At 47.3% G+C, this 18,262-nt stretch overlaps 1 protein-coding gene across 7 annotated transcripts in view; it reads left to right on the top strand.

The window, feature by feature from the left end:
- Nucleotides 1-18,262, top strand: part of FOXN3 (forkhead box N3) — a 393,039-nt gene that overhangs the window by 212,605 nt on the left and 162,172 nt on the right. For all 7 annotated transcript variants that reach the window (XM_044232282.1, XM_044232281.1, XM_044232283.1 and 4 more), the window contains one exon: nucleotides 12,595-12,731. In XM_044232282.1, the coding sequence (XP_044088217.1) occupies nucleotides 12,595-12,731 (137 nt within the window). The remainder of the gene's footprint in view (nucleotides 1-12,594; nucleotides 12,732-18,262) is intronic.

Raw genomic sequence — 18,262 nt, 5'->3', positions numbered from 1 at the left:
ATTTTCTCCTGGGAGTGTCCTGGTTTGGTGGAAAGACAGAGGCAGCTCCAGAGACTGGGGTGTGAATCCTGGCTCTGCTTCTTGCTGATTATGATCTGGGGCAATCCCCTGTCTTTTTAGAGCCCATTTTCTTGGCTGTAAACGGATGTAATCTCAGATTTCTTCATGGAGTTGTTTAGGGCCATCTGAGTAAGTGATTGTTTTTGAAATTTCCTATACAGATGGAAAGGTGATGTTTTGTCTCCTGATGGTCATGTGCCAACAACACAAATACAAAGTCGTCATAATAGCAGTGGTAACTTTTGACTCTGTTTCTCATCTGATGTGAAGGATTAAAGTGTGTGTGTATCAGAAAGCATTTGTGTTAAAGGATGTAGATTACCTGTTGCAGTAGATGACCCCAAATCATTTGGTTTCACTTAAGAATGTGTGATTGGGTTGTTGCAGCTTCCTGCCTTCGTGGTCATATTTGTAGTAGATTTGCCTTTTGGTGGGGGAGGCTGGTAGGATCCTGAGTCAGACTGTGTTGCGTTTGGCCCGAGGCAAGTTAGTTAACCTGTCTGAACCTTAACTTCCTTATCTGTACCCCTCCCTCTGTTCTCGAGTTGTTGAGAGGATGAAATATGCATGAAAAATGCTTGGGATAGAGCTTGGCACCTGGTCAGTCGTCAGTTAACGTTAAAAGTTATTTCTCTTGGGGCACCTGGGTGGCTCAGTGGGTTAAAGCCTCGGCCCTTGGCTCAGGTCATGATCCCAGACTCCTGGGATTGAGCCCTGCATTGGGGCTCTCTGCTCAGCAGGGAGCCTGCTCCCCCGCCCCCCTCCTGCCTGCCTCTCTGCCCACCTGTGATCTGTCAAATAAATAAATAAAATCTTTTTAAAAAAGAGTTATTTCTCTTGCTCTTACTACTACCGTCACCACCACTACTTTGATGTTTGGGGGACCCTGATTCCAGGTTGGGCTGGTATTTAAGCCAAGTGACTTAGCAATGTACCGAGTGAATTAAATTTTTGTGTGCGTAAAATTTCCATAGATAATCAAGGGCTGGCTGTTTGGGGGCACCTTAACGGATCACTGTGGCAAGGTCTGAGACGGGTGTCAAGGCACCAGCTTTCAGCGCCCCACCCCCCACCTGTGGGAGGTCCTGAATACCGCCTGCAGGTGGCCTTACTGAGATAGATCCTTTTCAGGACTCGGGAGGCGGTCAGAGAGGACTCTGCCATGAAATGTGCCGGGCAAAGTGTTGGTTAAACCGGAGATTTCCCCCTTCTGCAGCGTAATCCGGTAACTCCTAACCCTTGGCCTACTTTCTCGTTGGCTGCCCTGTGGCCTCGTGTATTGTCAGTGATTAACCTGACGAGCTTCCAGTTCCATGTGTCTCGTGCCTCAGGTGGCAGTGAATTCTCAGGCGAGCTGACGAGTGTGTGGACGCAGGTGCCCTTATTGCTCTGTGCCAGTCGGGGGCCGGTAGCCCAGATGAATCCCCAGAAGGGGCAGGGCTCAGTCTGGACACTGGCCCCTCCGGGTGACACACATCGAGTATCACCGAAACTGCGCAGCTCTGTGGCTACAGAGGCTGGCGACTCCCACCTTCTGTAGAACCTCACGGGAGCACAGTTTGTCAGGCAGATACGGTGATGACGTGGAGGACCAATGGGACTTGCCCTGGCGGGACTGGCCAGGGAAACTGGCCTCAAGGACACTCCGTGTATGGCCGAGGAGGGGAGAGTTTAGACCCCCTCGTGTCCTGGCTGCAGGCAGCTGCGGGTCGGGTGGCCTAGCCTTGGCCACGGTTTTCCTGTGGTTTCACATGGTTTCCAGGGTCCAGGTGAGCTTGTCTTTTTGGGTAGATTCTGTTCCCTTAAATGTTTCCCTTAGTGCTAATCACATGGTTAGTGCGTTCTACCCCTCTGGCCTCTGTACCTCTCCAGCATCTCCCTGCCCTTTGCCTAGGGTGCCTGGGAGGCCTCAGTTCTTTCAGAATTCTGAATTTACCTCTTTTTACTGGTGGGTTTCTTGACACCCCTCCCCACCCCAAACCAATTTGGCCCAAGCCCTCTACTCCCACTGGGCTCTGCCCACCCCAACCCCATCTTGATTAGCACCTACAAGAACAGAAAAGGAATCCATAACACTTACGAGTCGTTTGCTCCTTGTCATTTCTCCCACCTGGGTTGGGGCTGCTTTCAGGTTTGTCCTTGCAGCCAATGTCAGCCCCTCAGCCGTTCTCAAACACCATTTGTTGAAAAGATCGCCTTTGCCACTGGTATACTTGTGCTGAAATTGAAAGGTGCTGGAAAGGCAGTTTCTCCCTCCAAGTGGGCTGAGTCAGTTAGAGCAAGATGCTGCAGCCAAAAGCTGGGTTCCTGGCCCCGGAACCCCAGCATAGGCCGCCTGTGTGGAACATGCTGGAGATTGGTGACCTGTTGGTTCTGTGGCCAGCGACCACCCCTTTGCAAAGCAAACATATCAAGAAACCAATAACCCAGTGTGCCTGTTTTCCAGGGTTGGGGTGGGGAGGGGTTATGATTTTTTTAAAGATAAAATGTCATCACTGTCAGGTTGAAACCCAGTACACACACACCCCATCACTGTAACTTTTACCTGGCCGGGTACATTTGACAACATTTAGTTATTGGAACTAAGGTGATCAAATTATATATGCCAGTTAGATAAGATCATATTGGAACATTTAAAAATAGATGAGTGACTACTGACAGCGAGCAGATAAAATGGCACTAGCTGGGCCAGGTGTAATCCAGCCGAGGGTGTCTCTGTTTGTCAGACCCACAGGTGCCTTTATTACCCTCCATAAAACATTACTGTGGTAATTATCCTTTGCAGCATCCAAGTCACTTTGAAGAAAGTAGAGGTGCTGGAGAGAATGCGAGCGCAGAGCTAGAGCTGGCTGTCCTCTTTTCCCTCTCCACGTCACACTGTCTGTTGATAAAAGTCCTTTACTGAGTCTTGCACTTTTTTTTTTTTGGTTAAGGTTTTATTTATTTATTAGAGAGAGAGAGAGCATGAGCGCACATGAGCGGGAGAGGGACCGAGTGCAGAGCTTGGAGCCCAGTGCGGGGCTCCATTCCACAACCTTGAGATCATGACCTGAGACAGGAGCCAAAATCAAGAGTGGGACACTCAACCGACTGAGCCACCCAGGTCCCCCTGGGTCTTGAACTTTTTAAAAAAAACTGAGTTTCTATTTCTGTCAGTGCAATGAATGGTAAGTTTACCTCCCTTCCTATCTATTGGCTTGAAGTGAGTTTGCCTTTTAAACTTAAAAAAAAAAAAAAGGCATGAAAATACAATCTAATATATGTCTTTTATTCTATCACGTGTCCTCTTTGTAATTTGCTTATGCAGTTTTTATTTTAAGATCGCGTCTCCGGTACAAACAACTGTTATTAAAAAATTATAAAAAGGAATATATCCACATCTTGGACCATTTTATCACACCACTGCACATTCTTATTTCATACCAGATGACAAATAAAACCTACATTTGCATATCTTTGTTTCTGTAATAAAGTTGTTAGCGGTCATGAAGAATTTACTTATCCATCTATTGGGGGGGGGCACACGATATCTGGAATTCATCTGAATTCACCTCTTTGAAGTGGTGGAGCCTGGCTATCATTGAAGCTATCCAGCAGCCAGCTTCTCATACCTCCTGTGTGTTTTGCAAGTGCTTGAAAGTTTTCTAAACCTCTCTGTGCCCATATCCTTTTCAGCCTGCCCAGGTAACACTGTGAGCCTGTAGATCTTGGAAAAGAGTTAACCCTTAGCTGCTAACCATCCCCAGAGGAGATGGGTGAAACGGATTTGGAAGATTGAGTTGGATAAAGCAGTGATTCTGCAGATGCTAATTGTTCGGCCTTCTGATTTAGAGCACGAGGTGGTGGCGGTGTTGTGGGCGCGCGCATTCCCCTTTCTTTATTAGAGATCGCCAGTGTAGAGTTTGACAGTATCCATAAATATATTTCAGGTGTTTGCTGATCATTTTATTATTGATTGATTTGAGTGCATAAGCTCCCACCTGCCTTTGGCAGTTAGGAAACGGCAGTCTGGAGAATAAGAGAACTCATTTCAACCCAGACACGTGGGGGCTCTGCCTGCCTTCGTGCATGGACCCTCGCCAGGTTTGCCCCCAGCCCCGCCCCAGGAAAGCCGGCCTGATGGCTGGTGGAGGTTATTGAATAGTAATGCCCAGGTCGTGAATGAACCAAAGATGGATTCTTACAAAGCGGACCCCTGGGAAACTGATGAACAGGGTTTCTTTTTCAGTGTTTACCCCCTTGACCGCACCTGGTTTTTCCTGGAGATTAATTTGGTTTTAAGGCAGATGTTGGGTTGATTTTGGTTTTATTTTGGTGTGAATGCAAGGACAGGATTGAGCTTCCTGCAGTGACTAACACACACAGAGCCTGCCCAGCGCCGCCACTGCAGACGAAGCATTGAACCTGTGCCCTGTGTCCTTGCCCACCTGTCCCTGCTGCATTCCCTGGCCCCCAGATCTGCAGATGCTCATGAAAGAACCCGGGAGGGCGGCGGGTTACGAGATAGCCGAGGTGTGCCCCTGACAGAGGTGTGGGGCGCCAAAACTGCCACATGGTTCACCTTTCTGAATATTGTGCAGGTGACGTCTTGATCATGCTTTCCATCTTTTGGAACAGGTCTGTAAAATTACAGCAAGACGGTTGCAAAATTGGGGGTGACTTCCGTATCTGATATTCAGAGGATGCCTTGTCCAGTGGCTGTGATCAGCGGGGGCTCCGTTTCCAGCTCCTGATCTCAACGGGCTGGCCTGGTCCTCCCTGCCTGCAGGGACCCCCCCACTCCCCCAGGATGGAGAGAAACCAAGGCACACGGGCTGGGGTCTTGAGTGAAACTTCTCTCTGGACCAGGAGTATAATTTCTTTTCTTTTTCTTTTTCTTTTTCTTTTTTTTTTTTTTTTTTTTTGTTTCGTTTCATTTCCCCTCCTTTTGGGGGAGAAAAAAAAGAAAGCTGAATGGGGAGAGCACAGAGGGACATTAAAAACAGGGCCGCACTGCAAAGTTGTTAGGGAAATTCAAGTGTCTGACGTGACTTCTTTTTTTAAAATCTTTCTTCTGGAGTAATTGTCTGTTTTGTTGTGGGAAATGAACAATGATCTGTCTAGATAAAAATTCGTTGTGATCAGTTTTGTTCTCTCTCCTCCTCTCTCTCTTTCATGTACTTGGCTAGTTCCTCAGATCATTTTCTTAATATTTAAAATTCAAAAATCCCCCTTGATGTCTTTACATTATAAATGACAGACCTTTAGAACAAAAAGGGCCTTTAGGAATCACTCACTTGCCAAGCATTTTGGTGGGGTATGAGGTCATGGTCATTTGTTAGCATAACTTTTCTCTGTTCCCTCTTTCTCTTTTTTCTTTTTTCTAGCATGTCCCAGCTTCTCCTGTGACTTCCTTTGACAGAGAGGAGCATTGAATTGATTAACTGCCTTTTATGTGCTCAGTACTGTGTTAGGGCCATTCTGTGCATGACCACATGTAAGCCCGACATGACTCAGAAAAGATAGTATGACGTCTAATACAGAGGTGAAGAAGCTGCCAGGCTGTTACTTCTAATAACAGCAGGGTAGCAGTCTACACTGCTACCCAGAACCACGTCACAGCAGGGTAGCAGTGTAGACCAGAACCACATAGCTCGATCCCTTTGTTGCTTGGGGGCCATGTGTGGGATGCATTCTGGAACGCTCCCCAAGAAAGCCCTGGCATTGCTTCTGGCCCCTCTCATGGGCACCTGGGCGTAGTTGCCTTTCATCGTCTTGACAGCCCCAGGAGGCATGAACGCAAGGGAGTGAGACCATGTTGGGGGGATTGGTGGGAAGGGGAGAGGGGGTGGTGAGACCGGTCTTTAAAAGCTTGCCCGTTCCAGCTGGGAGCTGCCCTGCACAGGGGATGTGGGCATTGAGTGGGTCCGAAAGATGGGTTGGCTGAGGACCTGTGTGTGTGTTTGTGTGTGTGAGAGTGTACAGTGTTCACACCTTCCTCCCCTGTATGGTTCATCTCTGCCCTCCTCTGCAGTTCCATAGCCCTTTGGTCAGCTTACAGAGTTTTTCGGAGTCATTTATTGTTTGCCTTCCTCTGGAGGTCCTGTGCCCGAAAAGGTGGACCCCGTCTCACTGTTGTGGTGTGTCATGGCAACAAGTGTTAAGTGACTTTCAGAATGAGACCCGAGGGGCATTCTTGGCATTTTTTTAAAGATTTTTATTGATTTATTTGACAGACAGAGATCACAAGTAGGCAGAGAGGCAGGCAGAGAGAGAGGGGAAGCGGGCCTCCCGCTGAGCAGAGAGCTTGATGCAGGACGGATCCCAGGACCCGGAGATCATGACCTGAGCTGAAGGCAGAGACTTAACACACTGAGCCACCCAGGTGTCCCGAGGTGTGTGTTCTTAATACTGATGGGCTTCCTCATCCCATCTGTACCTCCTCCTCTTTGTGCTCCACTCCTCCCCCTTTTGTGCCTTGAAGCACTTGACTTAGGTCATCATTCCCCCCCACCCCCCCAGTCCCACACGACCAGCCCAGCTCTCTTAGCTCCTGGAGACCCCGTGCCTGGTGTTGGGTTCCCAGAACTGCAGGAGCTTTGAGTCCAAACCCCGGGTTCAGGTATAGAGCTGTGGGGCAGGGGAGTGGTGAACGACGGGCTCTGTTTTTGTAAATCAGATACTCGGGAAGCACAGCATATCTGTCCTTCATGCCTGTGGCTGCTTTTCAGTAGAGACCGGATGGTCTCCAATGACTAAAATATTTACTCTGACCCTTTAAGAGGTTTATCAACCCCCCCCTAGTCGAACAATCAGTTAATGGTGAACCTCAACGCCAGCCCACCTCACATCTACCTTTCTGCATTCCCGAGCTTCTGCTAGAAAAGGTGGGGGTCAGCGAACCTACAGTGGAGGGAAGAGGGGGCGTATGTCCAGCAAGGTCGTTCAAGTCCCTTGATCAGCAGTTCTTAATTCAGAGACATCTCGAGGGTTATACGTTCAGATGAGCACTGAACCCCCCACCCCCAACCCCCCAACCCCCGCCGTCTTTGACCGAGTTAGTTGCTCAAACCAAGCCATCCTTCATCTTTCTTCTTTACCTGTTACTTCCAGTCCATTGCCAGGTCCATTTGGTTCAAAATACATCCGGAAGCTGCCCTTCCTCCTCCTCCTCCTCCTCCTCCTCCCTGCTGCCACCGGTCACCTCACGCCTGGACTGTGGCATCGGTCACAACGACCTCTGCAGTTCTTCTTGCCTCTTCCAACCCGTTTATTCCTATAGCGGCAGGTCCCTGCCTTCTGACTTGTTGCTCATTATTTCCTTCACGGCAGGCACTCCAGTCTGTACGATCCTGCTTATTTATTTCTTCGCTTACTTTCTTGCTGTCTTCTTCCCCCTGTAGAATCCAAGCTTCAAGAGAGCAGTGTCTTTTTGTGTTGTTCTGTATTCACTAGCGTCGCCCCCATGGTGCCTGGCATGTCGCAGGGACCATATGGAGGAGGGAAGGAACAAGGGTAGGTGGTGTTGGAAGCGCCCTCCCGAGATGGCAGATCAGAACCATCGAGAAGAATCATTTCCAATGATGCACCGAGAACACATACCCAGATCCCCACTCCATTTTGACCTGGGTCCTGCCTCATCCGCCTTGCCCACGGGGCTCCTCCTCTGCCAGGGGTATCCTGGTGACTCTTCTGTCACTGCTGGAAGAGGGCTTTACCCCTCAGAAGGGGTGAGAATGGGAGGAAGAAAAGAAAACCATTGTCCTAGAGCAGCGTGTACTACACGTCTTGGACCCAGAATCCACAGACAAAGTGTATGTTTCCTCATGATCCAGCGTGAGCCTGTGTACATGTGTCCACACGCACACGTTTCACGGAATGCCACTCTACCCTGGATGTTGTGTGTCCTAGTCTGTGGGATTCTGTTCTGTGCCGTGAAAACCAAGCCCGTTGTGCCCATGAGACTGACTCCATGACCCATGAACGTGAGAGCGCACAGTTTGAAAATCGTCTTTAGAATTTGGTACTCATCCTCAGAAATTCACAACCTAATGTAGAGTTCCCCTGCCCCGCCCCTGAAGACCCCTATGCACGGCTGGCTGACAGATGACATACTCTACATGAGGGGATGGGAGAGAGTCACGGGTCGCTAGAACCGTCTCAGGAAAAAATGTTATCAATACAAGTTAGATGTAAGACTTCATTTAGTTGTTTTATCTCCGTTTTTTTTTTTTTTTCCAACCTTTCCAACTAATCAGTTCTTTCTACAACATAGGCTTCCTTTTGTGTCCTGATGTTTTTTATTGCTAACGAGGAGCTGGCTGCTGTTCCCCAGGTGCTTTTTAATTAAAACACAAAACTTGGCCTCATCCTTATCTTTTTACTCAACTTATTTCAGCCCTCTCCTTTTCACATTGGTTTTTTTTTCAAGCTATATGTGTGTGTGTGTGAAAGATTTCCATTCAGAGACACATTTTTATCTTTATATACATGTGTATGTATAAATGTCATCTTAAAGAATATCTATACACAAAAATGTATCTCTGAATGAAGATCTTTCTTTCCTTATTATTTTGAATTCCTTAGCATTTAATGATGTGTGGCCCCCCCCACAGTTGTCACAGAAGGAAAAAAAACCCCTATTCTTCAGATGTGATGCAGAAATTTCTATAAAAGCTCTGACTCTAAACTTATTATACAACTATAATCAAATTACAGCTGCCTTTCCCCGGTTAAGGGCATTAAATGTAATTTTTCCTGTCCTAAGAAACTTGAGCATTCTCTCTGTACTTATTTCCATTAAAATTTTTTTCAAGTCGACCTTTTTACTCTTCTGTGGTGTTCCATGAGACCAAGGAGGACACTTGGAGGTGAGATGCCATGGCCAGGCTCTTCCTGTTCCTTTCAAGTTCTATATATATCGTCATTGGAGGGGGTACGCAGGTGACAGTGTCCCTGGAGGTGTGTCCTGAAGATGCTTTTTGTGTTTTTTTTTCCTCTCTTTGGAAATTTTAAGTATGAGATTTATTTTTTATTTTTATTTTTTAAGATTTTTTTTTTTTAAAGATTTTATTTATTTATTTGACAGACAGAGATCACAAGTAGGCAGAGAGGCAGGCAGAGAGAGAGAGGAGGAAGCAGGCTCCTCGCCAAGCAGAGAGCCCGATGCGGGGCTCGATCCCAGGACCCTGTGATCATGACCTGGGCAGAAGGCAGAGAATTTAACCCACTGAGCCACCCAGGCACCCCTATTTTTTAAGATTTTATTTGCAAGAGAGTGCAAGCAGGGTGATGGGCAGAGGGAGAGGGAGATATAGACTCCCCACTGAGCAGGGAGCCTAATGCAGGACTTGATCCCAGGACCCCAGGATCATGACCTGAGCCGAAGGCAGACACTTAACTGATGGAGCCACCCAGGTGGCCGTAAGTGTGAGATTTTGAAGTTCATGTCTGGTCTGCAAAAACCTATCAGCAGTGCCAGGTTCTCTCCCGGTGAAATGCAAAACTGATCAAGGGGGAATCGTTATGACCCAAAGCTGGGCACAGGTCTGCAGCAAATGACCATTGTACACATGTGCAGATCAGTTTGAAATTAAACCTCAGCTTGATGATCACCATGTGAAGACCTGGGCAAAAGAAAAGTTGGAGGAGCGAGGGGCAAGGCTGCTGTGAATCGGAAGTGGCTTCCTGAGCACGGGAGAAGTTACGGGAGCGAGCACACGGACTGAGCCGTGTGCGGAGGGCAGAGGGGACACTCACGGAAATCAAGCAGAAAGGCTCTCCACGCTGGATTTGCCAAGCCAGGACCGACAGTACCTGTGGGTTTGCTGGGAAACTCTTCCCACGGCCACGCTCGGAACTTGATGCTGCTTTTACGATGGACAGCTTTGGGAAAATCAGATTTGATTGATTGCTTTCTGAAGATTTTGTTTTATTTATTTTTGAAAGCGAAGCAGGGAGAGGGAGAGAGAATTCCAAGCAGATCCCACCCCAGCCCATGAGCCCTATGCTGAGCTCCATCCCACATCCCCAAGGTCATGACCTGAGCCGAAATCAAGAGTTTCAGACAACGGAAAGGCATTGGAAAGGCATTGGATGGCCAGCTTGGCTCCCTTTCTTCTGTCAGAAAGAATATGTTCGTGACGTCATCCAGCATCACTGAGTACTTGTAGGCATGGTGCCTGTTACAACTGTGTGACTTCATGCTGTTGCTGGGGCCCCACACCCATCCCTGAGGGGGTCTGTATTTTGCCAATGGGGAAGCCAAGACTTTGTGAGGACCATGATTTGCCCTAGGCCCTATAGGAAACGTCTCGATGGCTCCAGAATTCCTGGTCCTTCCTGTAACCCCCACACCTGCCTCTTGCACCTGTATCAGTTACGTTGCAACCCTTCCCTCCCCCTCCCACCCCCCTGCTGTGGTGTTTTCCCCACTTAGTTCATAAATAGTAATGCAGTATAATTTAAAAAAAAAAAGATACTTAGGCCGGGATTAAGAGAAACCACATTCCCTGCTTACTGTTATTTGCCTAAGAGGGTCAATTATCCTTCATGTCTTTGTCATATTTTTATTCCCTGTAAGATTAAACGGCCCCACCCTGAAAGCGGCCTTGAAAGCAAAGCTCTTAGGTTCCCAGAACTGAGATAATCTCCTTGCAGAAATGTTTGGGTGGCTTGTGGGCCCTGGCCCTCCAGGTAGCTGGTTAGAGGCCTTGTGTTCAAATAGATCCAGAAGGCTCCACAGGGAACCCTTGGTGGAGTCAGGCCAGGGATAACCACCCCCCCCTCCCCCGCCCTGAGTTACCAGCTTTTGTGGTTTGTTTTACATTGTCTGGATTTGGTCATTGCTGATCTGCACCATCCTCACTCATACCTCTTCTAGAAAGTGCGCTTTGCATCTATTTCCCAAAGGAAAGAAGAGGTGGGTCCCCGCAGCTCCTTCGATGGCCCTCCTGCTTTACTGGGAGAGCATCATCAGTGCCCCTCAACTATTCTGGGCTTGAAAATGTATGCATGAAAGGAAAGGCCACATAAGGACGTTGGATTTTTTCAAAGTGGACATTTTTCATGTCTTTACACACCCAGCTGGTTAAACTGGAACGCTGGTGTTCTGCTTATGCGGGTCAGCCTGACTGGTACCGGTGTTTGGGCTCAGGCCTCTGCGCCTGCCCCCCCCCCGCCCCCGCCCCAGGGGGTGGGGGTCGGGTGGGAGGTGGAGGCTGGGGTGCCTCAGACGTCCCAGCCACTGATCTTGGCTTTTGGAGCAATTCTTTCTTCTCAGCGCACCAGAAGGAGTTAATTCTGGTCCCTCACCCCCACCCCAGTCTGGTGTGATAGTGAAGAATTTTAATGGGTTCTGTGAATCAGTTTGTAAGTCAACTGCTGGGTGAACTCATGACTGAAATACAAATTTTTAAAATCCTCTTTAAAGATTTTAGGAATAACTTTTTTTTCCCCCCTTCTAAGGGATTTTCTTGGGACATTTTCCCCCCTCTAAGAGTTCAGCAGTACTATTGTTTCTGTCTTACAGTAGTTCTGAAAAGGAGAGTCAGTCCCTTGGCTGCCAGCATGGGGTGGGTGTGGGTTTATGTAATTTGACTTCTTTTCTCTCTAAATCAGTAAATATTTACAAACGACCTTATCAAACAGCTTGGGTACATTCAGTCACTTGAAAGCGTGCACTCAGAATAGTTACTGCCCATCGGCCTGCTGCCAGGTCAGTGGGCCTCACAGAAGGACTGACCTTTTTTTTTTCTTTTTTTTTTTTTAATAAAAATGTGGTCCACAGACCAAAAGTGGGCCTCAGAAGCAAGTCTTTCCACAGAACTAGTTTCAGAAAATTTGCTTTTTAAAGTTTGACTTACAAAGATCCAACTCCTTTAGGCTGGGGGCAGAATATGTGAACTTAGACATTCAGAAAATAAATATTGGCTTCTGGCTCCCTGTGCGCCGCCCCCCCCCCCCCCCCCCCGAGTTCTTTTGTTTCTTGGGGAAGGTAATTACAGAAATCCATTTGAAGCTTAAATGTCATTCTTTTGTGAGTAAGTAGGAAAAAACAAGCAGATTACTTTTCCGTTTCTTGCAAAGTGGTACGGAAAAAAGATGGTTTAAAAACACAACTCTTTTTTACAGCGGCGATGGGAGTTTGGGGTACCCTGCCCTTTTTTTCTTTCCCCATTTGAAATCTGACAAATTTAGAACACGTTTTTCAGAAGGGGGAATACGTACGTCCTTCAGAATTGACACTGAAAAATAATACAGGGATCTGAGTTTGGGGGCCGCTGGGATGTGAAAATTACACTATTATTGTACCAGCGTCCCCTGGGAAAAGCATGCTCATTTCGTGTGCCGCACTTAATCCAGGTAGGACCAAAGTGCATTTTTTGGTGCCGTCCGGTCAGTGTCCAATATTACATATTTCTGGCTGTCAGACGAGGACACATAAGTGAGAGGCTTTTCAAAATAAGTAACTGTGGTAATTGCTATTCATCTGCATACTGCGGAACACTGAATGTTGCTTTGTTAATCATTTTTATGTTTTCCTTTTCTTTGCAGAGCATTGGGAAAGGGTCATTGTGGTGCATAGACCCAGAGTATAGACAAAATCTAATTCAGGCTTTGAAAAAGACACCCTACCACCCATACTCACACGTGTTCAATACACCTCCTGCCTCTCCTCAGGCATATCAAAGGTAAGCAATTCAGACTTTTTTTTTTCTTTTGCTCTACTGAAGTTGCATTATTTTGGCAGAGACGGGCACTGAAACTAATTTAAGAGGCTGTATGATACAAAAAATAACTGCAGGTAAATGAGAAGGAAGTCAGGCACTATCGGCGGCGTACGCAAGTGTCGTGTTTCCCGCAAAGCTTACCGCTTCTTGCTGCTGCAGAGGAACGTGCTCAGAAGGCTTCCCAGTGGGCGAAATACTGTCTTCCTGGGTAGAAACATTTACCCAGAAAAGGTGACAGCTTTAACATCTCTGTGTGTCACGGTTTGTTGGGACAGAAGTACAGGGATGAGTCAGGTAAGCGCTTCCCTCGTCCCAGCCTCTGACTGCGGGCATCTTACAGGTGTTCACCCAAGGACTCACTCGGCTGTTGTTATTCCTGGTCTCCATGTGGACGCTGCTCCACAGCGATCATTTTGTTGTGGTTACTTGGTGTTTGCCTCCTCAAGGAGAACAGCAGAGGACAATGGAAGCTTTCATTCCCCCCCACATGCCCATTTGTGTCGAGACAGTGAGGTCACGGGTGCCATTTTTACAAAGATATAATTGGAGGAGAGAGTGGGAAGCTTGTCCATTAATAAATAAATAAATAAATAAAAAGGAGGTGTTAATGTTAGCGTCGAGAAAAAGTAGCCACGGTATTAACACAGATACAAATCTTAAAATTGATTTTATCGCCCATAGCGCTAGGGTTGGAAATATATTCCTCCCTCCTGGAAAACTATATATATATATATAATGTAAGAACGTGTTTCTATCATAAGCACCCAGTTGAGAGACCTTATCCTTGGGCTACGCGTTTCTGTGAGTGAGGGATGGCATGGGTTCGTAGGTTTCAGTAGTTTTATGGTCCACTTCGTTGCAGATTCTTTCCCTTGTCTGGCGTTTGCTGTGCAGAGGGGAGCACAAAGTGATCTTCTGCGAGCACATTAATGAAGTTCTTGTGCGTCTTGGTTGAGAAGCATTCCGTCACAGGCCCTAGACAATCAGTCTTCTGCAGGAGACGCGCAAGAACAGCTGGGCTCTCGGAGAAGACTGCTGTATGTCTGCCTTTGCTAGGCGATTAGCGTGATGGTAGCCATAGCAACTGGAGCATCTCCATAGCAACGCGTAGCCGAGACAGGTGCAGTTGCATCACAAGGCTGTTTGTTGCCTGGCAAAAGGACAGGCCATTAGTACTTAGATATACGCTGTTGCCTTAGAAACAAATAACCCTACATAGCAACTACAGTTGGTTTGAAAGATTTGGGGGAGGAAAAAAAAAGGTTGTAGCAGCTTTTGTCTGTGTTCATAAAAATCAGCGCAAGCATACTCTATTGGAAATGACAACTTGAGGTCATATAGCTGTAGGAGATGAAATGGGATTTTCCAGAGCAAGCCAGCCAACATTGTAGAAATGTCCAGAAGGACAGAGCCATATGCTTGGTTTTCTTCTTATGGCTGTAGCTCCTCCTGAGATGGAAGGGAACTGGGGTGGGAGAATTGCCGATCTCCAACATTGGTGGGGAAGGCGACACTCATTATTGGGATTTTCCCCAGATTCTCCGGTTTCTTAGTCATTCTCCATTCCCCCATCCTCCAGACCCCACAGAAAACCCTCACTCTCCTCCCCAGTTTGTATCTTGGAAGTATTTCTTAGCCTTTTTTTCCTAGGAAGTTAAGAACATAAGTGTTATTCACTGGGTCCTATCATTGGTTCATTTAGACAGTACTTTGTTGCCAAATGCGACCCCAAGGGAAACACAATAATTATTTAATAATTTGAAGGATTACGGCAGAGCTCTGGGGGTTGCATACTCAGGCAGAGGCTTTCCGAGCTGGCCTAAGCTTAATGACTTCATTTGATTTTTTAACATTGGCATAAAAATGCAAACCAGAGCTTTTGTGATGGAAGTAATTTCCAGTGGACGACTTCAGATCCTGCTCTGTCACCTCCAGTTCCTCTTCTCCCAGGTGACAGAAGAAAAAAAAAAGTTTCTGCATCTACCCCTGGGGGCACTCAGATTTCACCTCCGTAAAGGTCACTGGATGTGGGGTGAGACGACGGATCAGATTCTAGCTAGCCTGCTGCTTCCGTGTCTTCAGTCTGAGGACAAGTCATTTCTATGTCCTGGGGACGGCTATCCCTTCCTCTCGGAGCTCAGGTTTTGCTCAGGGTCGTCTGGATTGTGTGTTTAGGGTCCTAGTGAGTGGATGACCATACAGTATTTTGATAGCTTACAGTGACGTGGTATCTGGTTCAAGTCCAAGCCCCGGGCCCACTTGTTGATGGACTTGGGGAGGATGGATGTGGGACAAAGCACGTCATTAAACAGGCACCAGAAATGCCGACTTGACAGTATCTAGCAGGTCCTCTGTGAGGTGGGGAATCACTCGTCATCCGAGTGGGACACCTGGGAAGTGCTTGGCGTTGGCGGGGCTGGTGCTTACTTAGTGTGATGTGGATTGTTCCGGGTGGGTGGTTATTGCTCGTGCTTGCAGGTATGCCTGGCGAGTAGCTCCGCACCGAGCTGCGGGTGCCTGAGCACTGCAGGGACATTGAGGTATCCGACAACACTGCCCCAGACGTTGTTCAGGGCCAGATACAGTGCTGAACATCGTAGCTCGTGGACTCAGGCCTCCGTGATCCAGTGTACCCTTCTGGATGTATGTTAGGCTGTTCCTCTGTACCTGCCTCTTTTGACACCCCAACTGTGAATTGTTTTTGATGGAAATGCAGAGCTCAGTGACATTAGCTATAACAGAGTAAGAACCGAATGACTTTTTTTTTTTTATAATTAAAAAAGTTACTTTTTAAGATTTTTAAAAAATTTTTTATTAGAGAGAGAGAGCGCAGGAGGAGGAGCAGAGGGAGAGGGAGAAGCAGACTCCCCGCTGAGCAGGGAGCCTGGTGTGGGGGCTCGATCCCAAGACCCCGGGATCATGACCTGAGCTGAAGGCAGATGCTTTGCTGACTGAGCCACCCCAGCACCCCAGAACTGAGTGGCTTAGCAGAAGTTTATTTTCTCATACTTTTGGATGTCCGGAAGTCAGCAGGATTGCCTCCTTCTGAGGCTGAGGGAAAATCAGTGCCAGGCCTAGTGTCCGATGGTTGCTGGCATTCTTTGGCATTCCTTGGGTTGTAGAACCTCGGTCCCTGCCTTCATCTTCACCTGGTGCTTTCCTGGTGCCAGATTTCTCCTTTGTATAAGGACCCTGGTCTTAGCAGCAGAGGGGCCTGCCTTCCTCCAGTGGGATCTCATTTTAACGAATTACACTGCCAGTGACTTCACATTCTGAGATACTGGTGGCCAGGAGTTTTGGTGGGAGGGGACACAAAGAATTGCACCCATGATGGACGGCCCGTTTCTTAGTAAGGCATTTTGGTGGAAAAATAGGGAGCAGTGGAAGGTAAGGAGATACTCAAAAAACAAAACACTAGGGTGTGACAAAGAGACACAAGAGCTGACCTGAAATTGTTCCCAGTGGCCAAAACTGGAACAGTTTGAGGAGCAAAATAAATAACAGTGTTGAGTTATAACCCAAAACGTAAAGTATGATTCTGTGAGTCCACACCGGTGTAAATAAATGATGGAATTAGTAAATGGGCGTAGAGACTAATCTCCCATTGGAAAGAATTCCAGACAATTTAGAGAGATAATCATCCCCTCCAGGATTTGGAGCTTAACTCCCCACCCCGAGTGGCTGCACTGAATGACTTGATTCCACCGAGTGAGCATGGAAGGGAGCAGAAGAGGAGGTTCGTAGTGGGAAAACCTGGCACCCCTCACCTTGGCCAGGTGCTCAAAGCTAACTTCCATGATTAGAGGTTGCCAGCAAGCACCTTTGATAGGATGTCATGAACCTGACAGTTCACCTCTTTGGTTACCCCCCGACTGGCCCCCAAGTCCATAACCCATGCCGGATCACGGGAAAAACATCAGACGATAGTTCGGTCTCCCAGGCAGGGGTGGGGTGGGCACTCTCCAAAATCCCTGATTGGTGCTCTTCAAAGCTGTCAAGGTCATCGGGGGCAAAGAAAGTCTGGAAAACTGCCATAGACCTGAGGAGGCTAGGGAGACGCCGGGGACTGAATGGTAACACAATATCCTGGATGCGTTTCTGGAACCCAAAGGACACGAGGGAAAAACTAGTGGAATGTGAATAAACCGCGCACGTTGGTTGATGGTCATGTACCAGAGTTGGTTCCTTGGTTGTGATGAATGTCCCCAGATCACGTAAGCTCTTAACATCGGGGAAACTGAGTGAGGGGCGTCCGGGAACTCGGTGCTGTCTTTGTAATTTCGCCGTTGAAGAAAAAGCAGCCCCCAGCACACAGGCTAGTTGAGTTGATCAGTTTTAAATATCCAGGTCATTTTTGGTCTAATGAAAAGTCAGCTCACCGCGGTGCTGAGCGCTTGCCTGACCTACTTTAGGTCTCTGTCTTCATGATGCTACATCTGGAGGGAGCTCTAGCTTTTACCTCAGTTTTCTGTAGGGTCAGAGGAGCCACGCAAGTGGACATGCCTCTTAATCAGATATTACAGTTCTCAGAACTTTACTGTTATGAAATGGCACCCAACTTTGCTTTGTAAGGTCCCTAGGACCAAGCCCAGGGAACTCCGCTGATCACGCAAAATTGACCTCCTTGAAGACTCATCCGCATCATTCGGTGTGGCCTTCAGACTCCGGGCCTGGGAGGAGGAGGGAGGGATGGTAGTTTTGGGTTTCTTCCCCACAGGCTTTCAGAAAAGTCTTATTGTCTATTTTAATGGCTAGCTTGCATACACCCCTCCCTCCTGCACATGGAATTTCTTGTTAAAGGATATGCATATTTCATGCATATTTTAATGCTTTTGCTATAGATATTGCCAGATTGTCTTCCAATTTTACACTCTGTTCCAATCTATACTCCCACCAACTTTTTAGGAAATTCTCATTTTCGAACCTTCCTCCATGTCTGGTGGCTAAATAAACAGTTTCCCAGTGGGAGACCCCAGCTTTTATGATTTTGATATTTTATAGTGGGGACATTTAAACTTTGCAATTAGATTAGTGCCCTTGTAAACAGCGGCTGTCCACTACCAGTGTTTGTGACAAGAGATTCTTTTATAAAAGTATGTATGTGGCTGGGTCTTACGTAATATCTTCTCTTATATAGGAACCAATCCAAAATCGGTTTATGGAAGAAACATTTTAATTGTCTCTCACCGTAGGTGGGTACAGGTTTTATAATTAATAAGTATGGTTTATAGAGAGTTTCCTGGATGATCAGTTTTCAGAGAACAGAATTTTTTTTTTAAGATTCATTTATTTATTTTAGAGAACGAGGGCACACTGTGGGGAGGGGCCCTAAAGGGAGAGAGTCCTAGAGAGTTTCCTGGATGATCAGTTTTCAGAGAACAGAATTTTTTTTTTAAGATTTATTTATTTATTTTAGAGAACGAGGGCACACTGTGGGGAGGGGCCCTAAAGGGAGAGAGTCCCAAGCAGACGCCATACTGAGCATGGAACCT

This window comes from Neovison vison, chromosome 13 (genome assembly GCF_020171115.1).
Source record: "Neovison vison isolate M4711 chromosome 13, ASM_NN_V1, whole genome shotgun sequence".
In the NCBI taxonomy this organism is placed as follows: Eukaryota; Metazoa; Chordata; class Mammalia; order Carnivora; family Mustelidae; genus Neogale; species Neogale vison.
The sequence above is the reverse complement of the archived record's forward strand: the minus strand, read 5'-3'. Positions and strand labels throughout refer to the sequence as shown.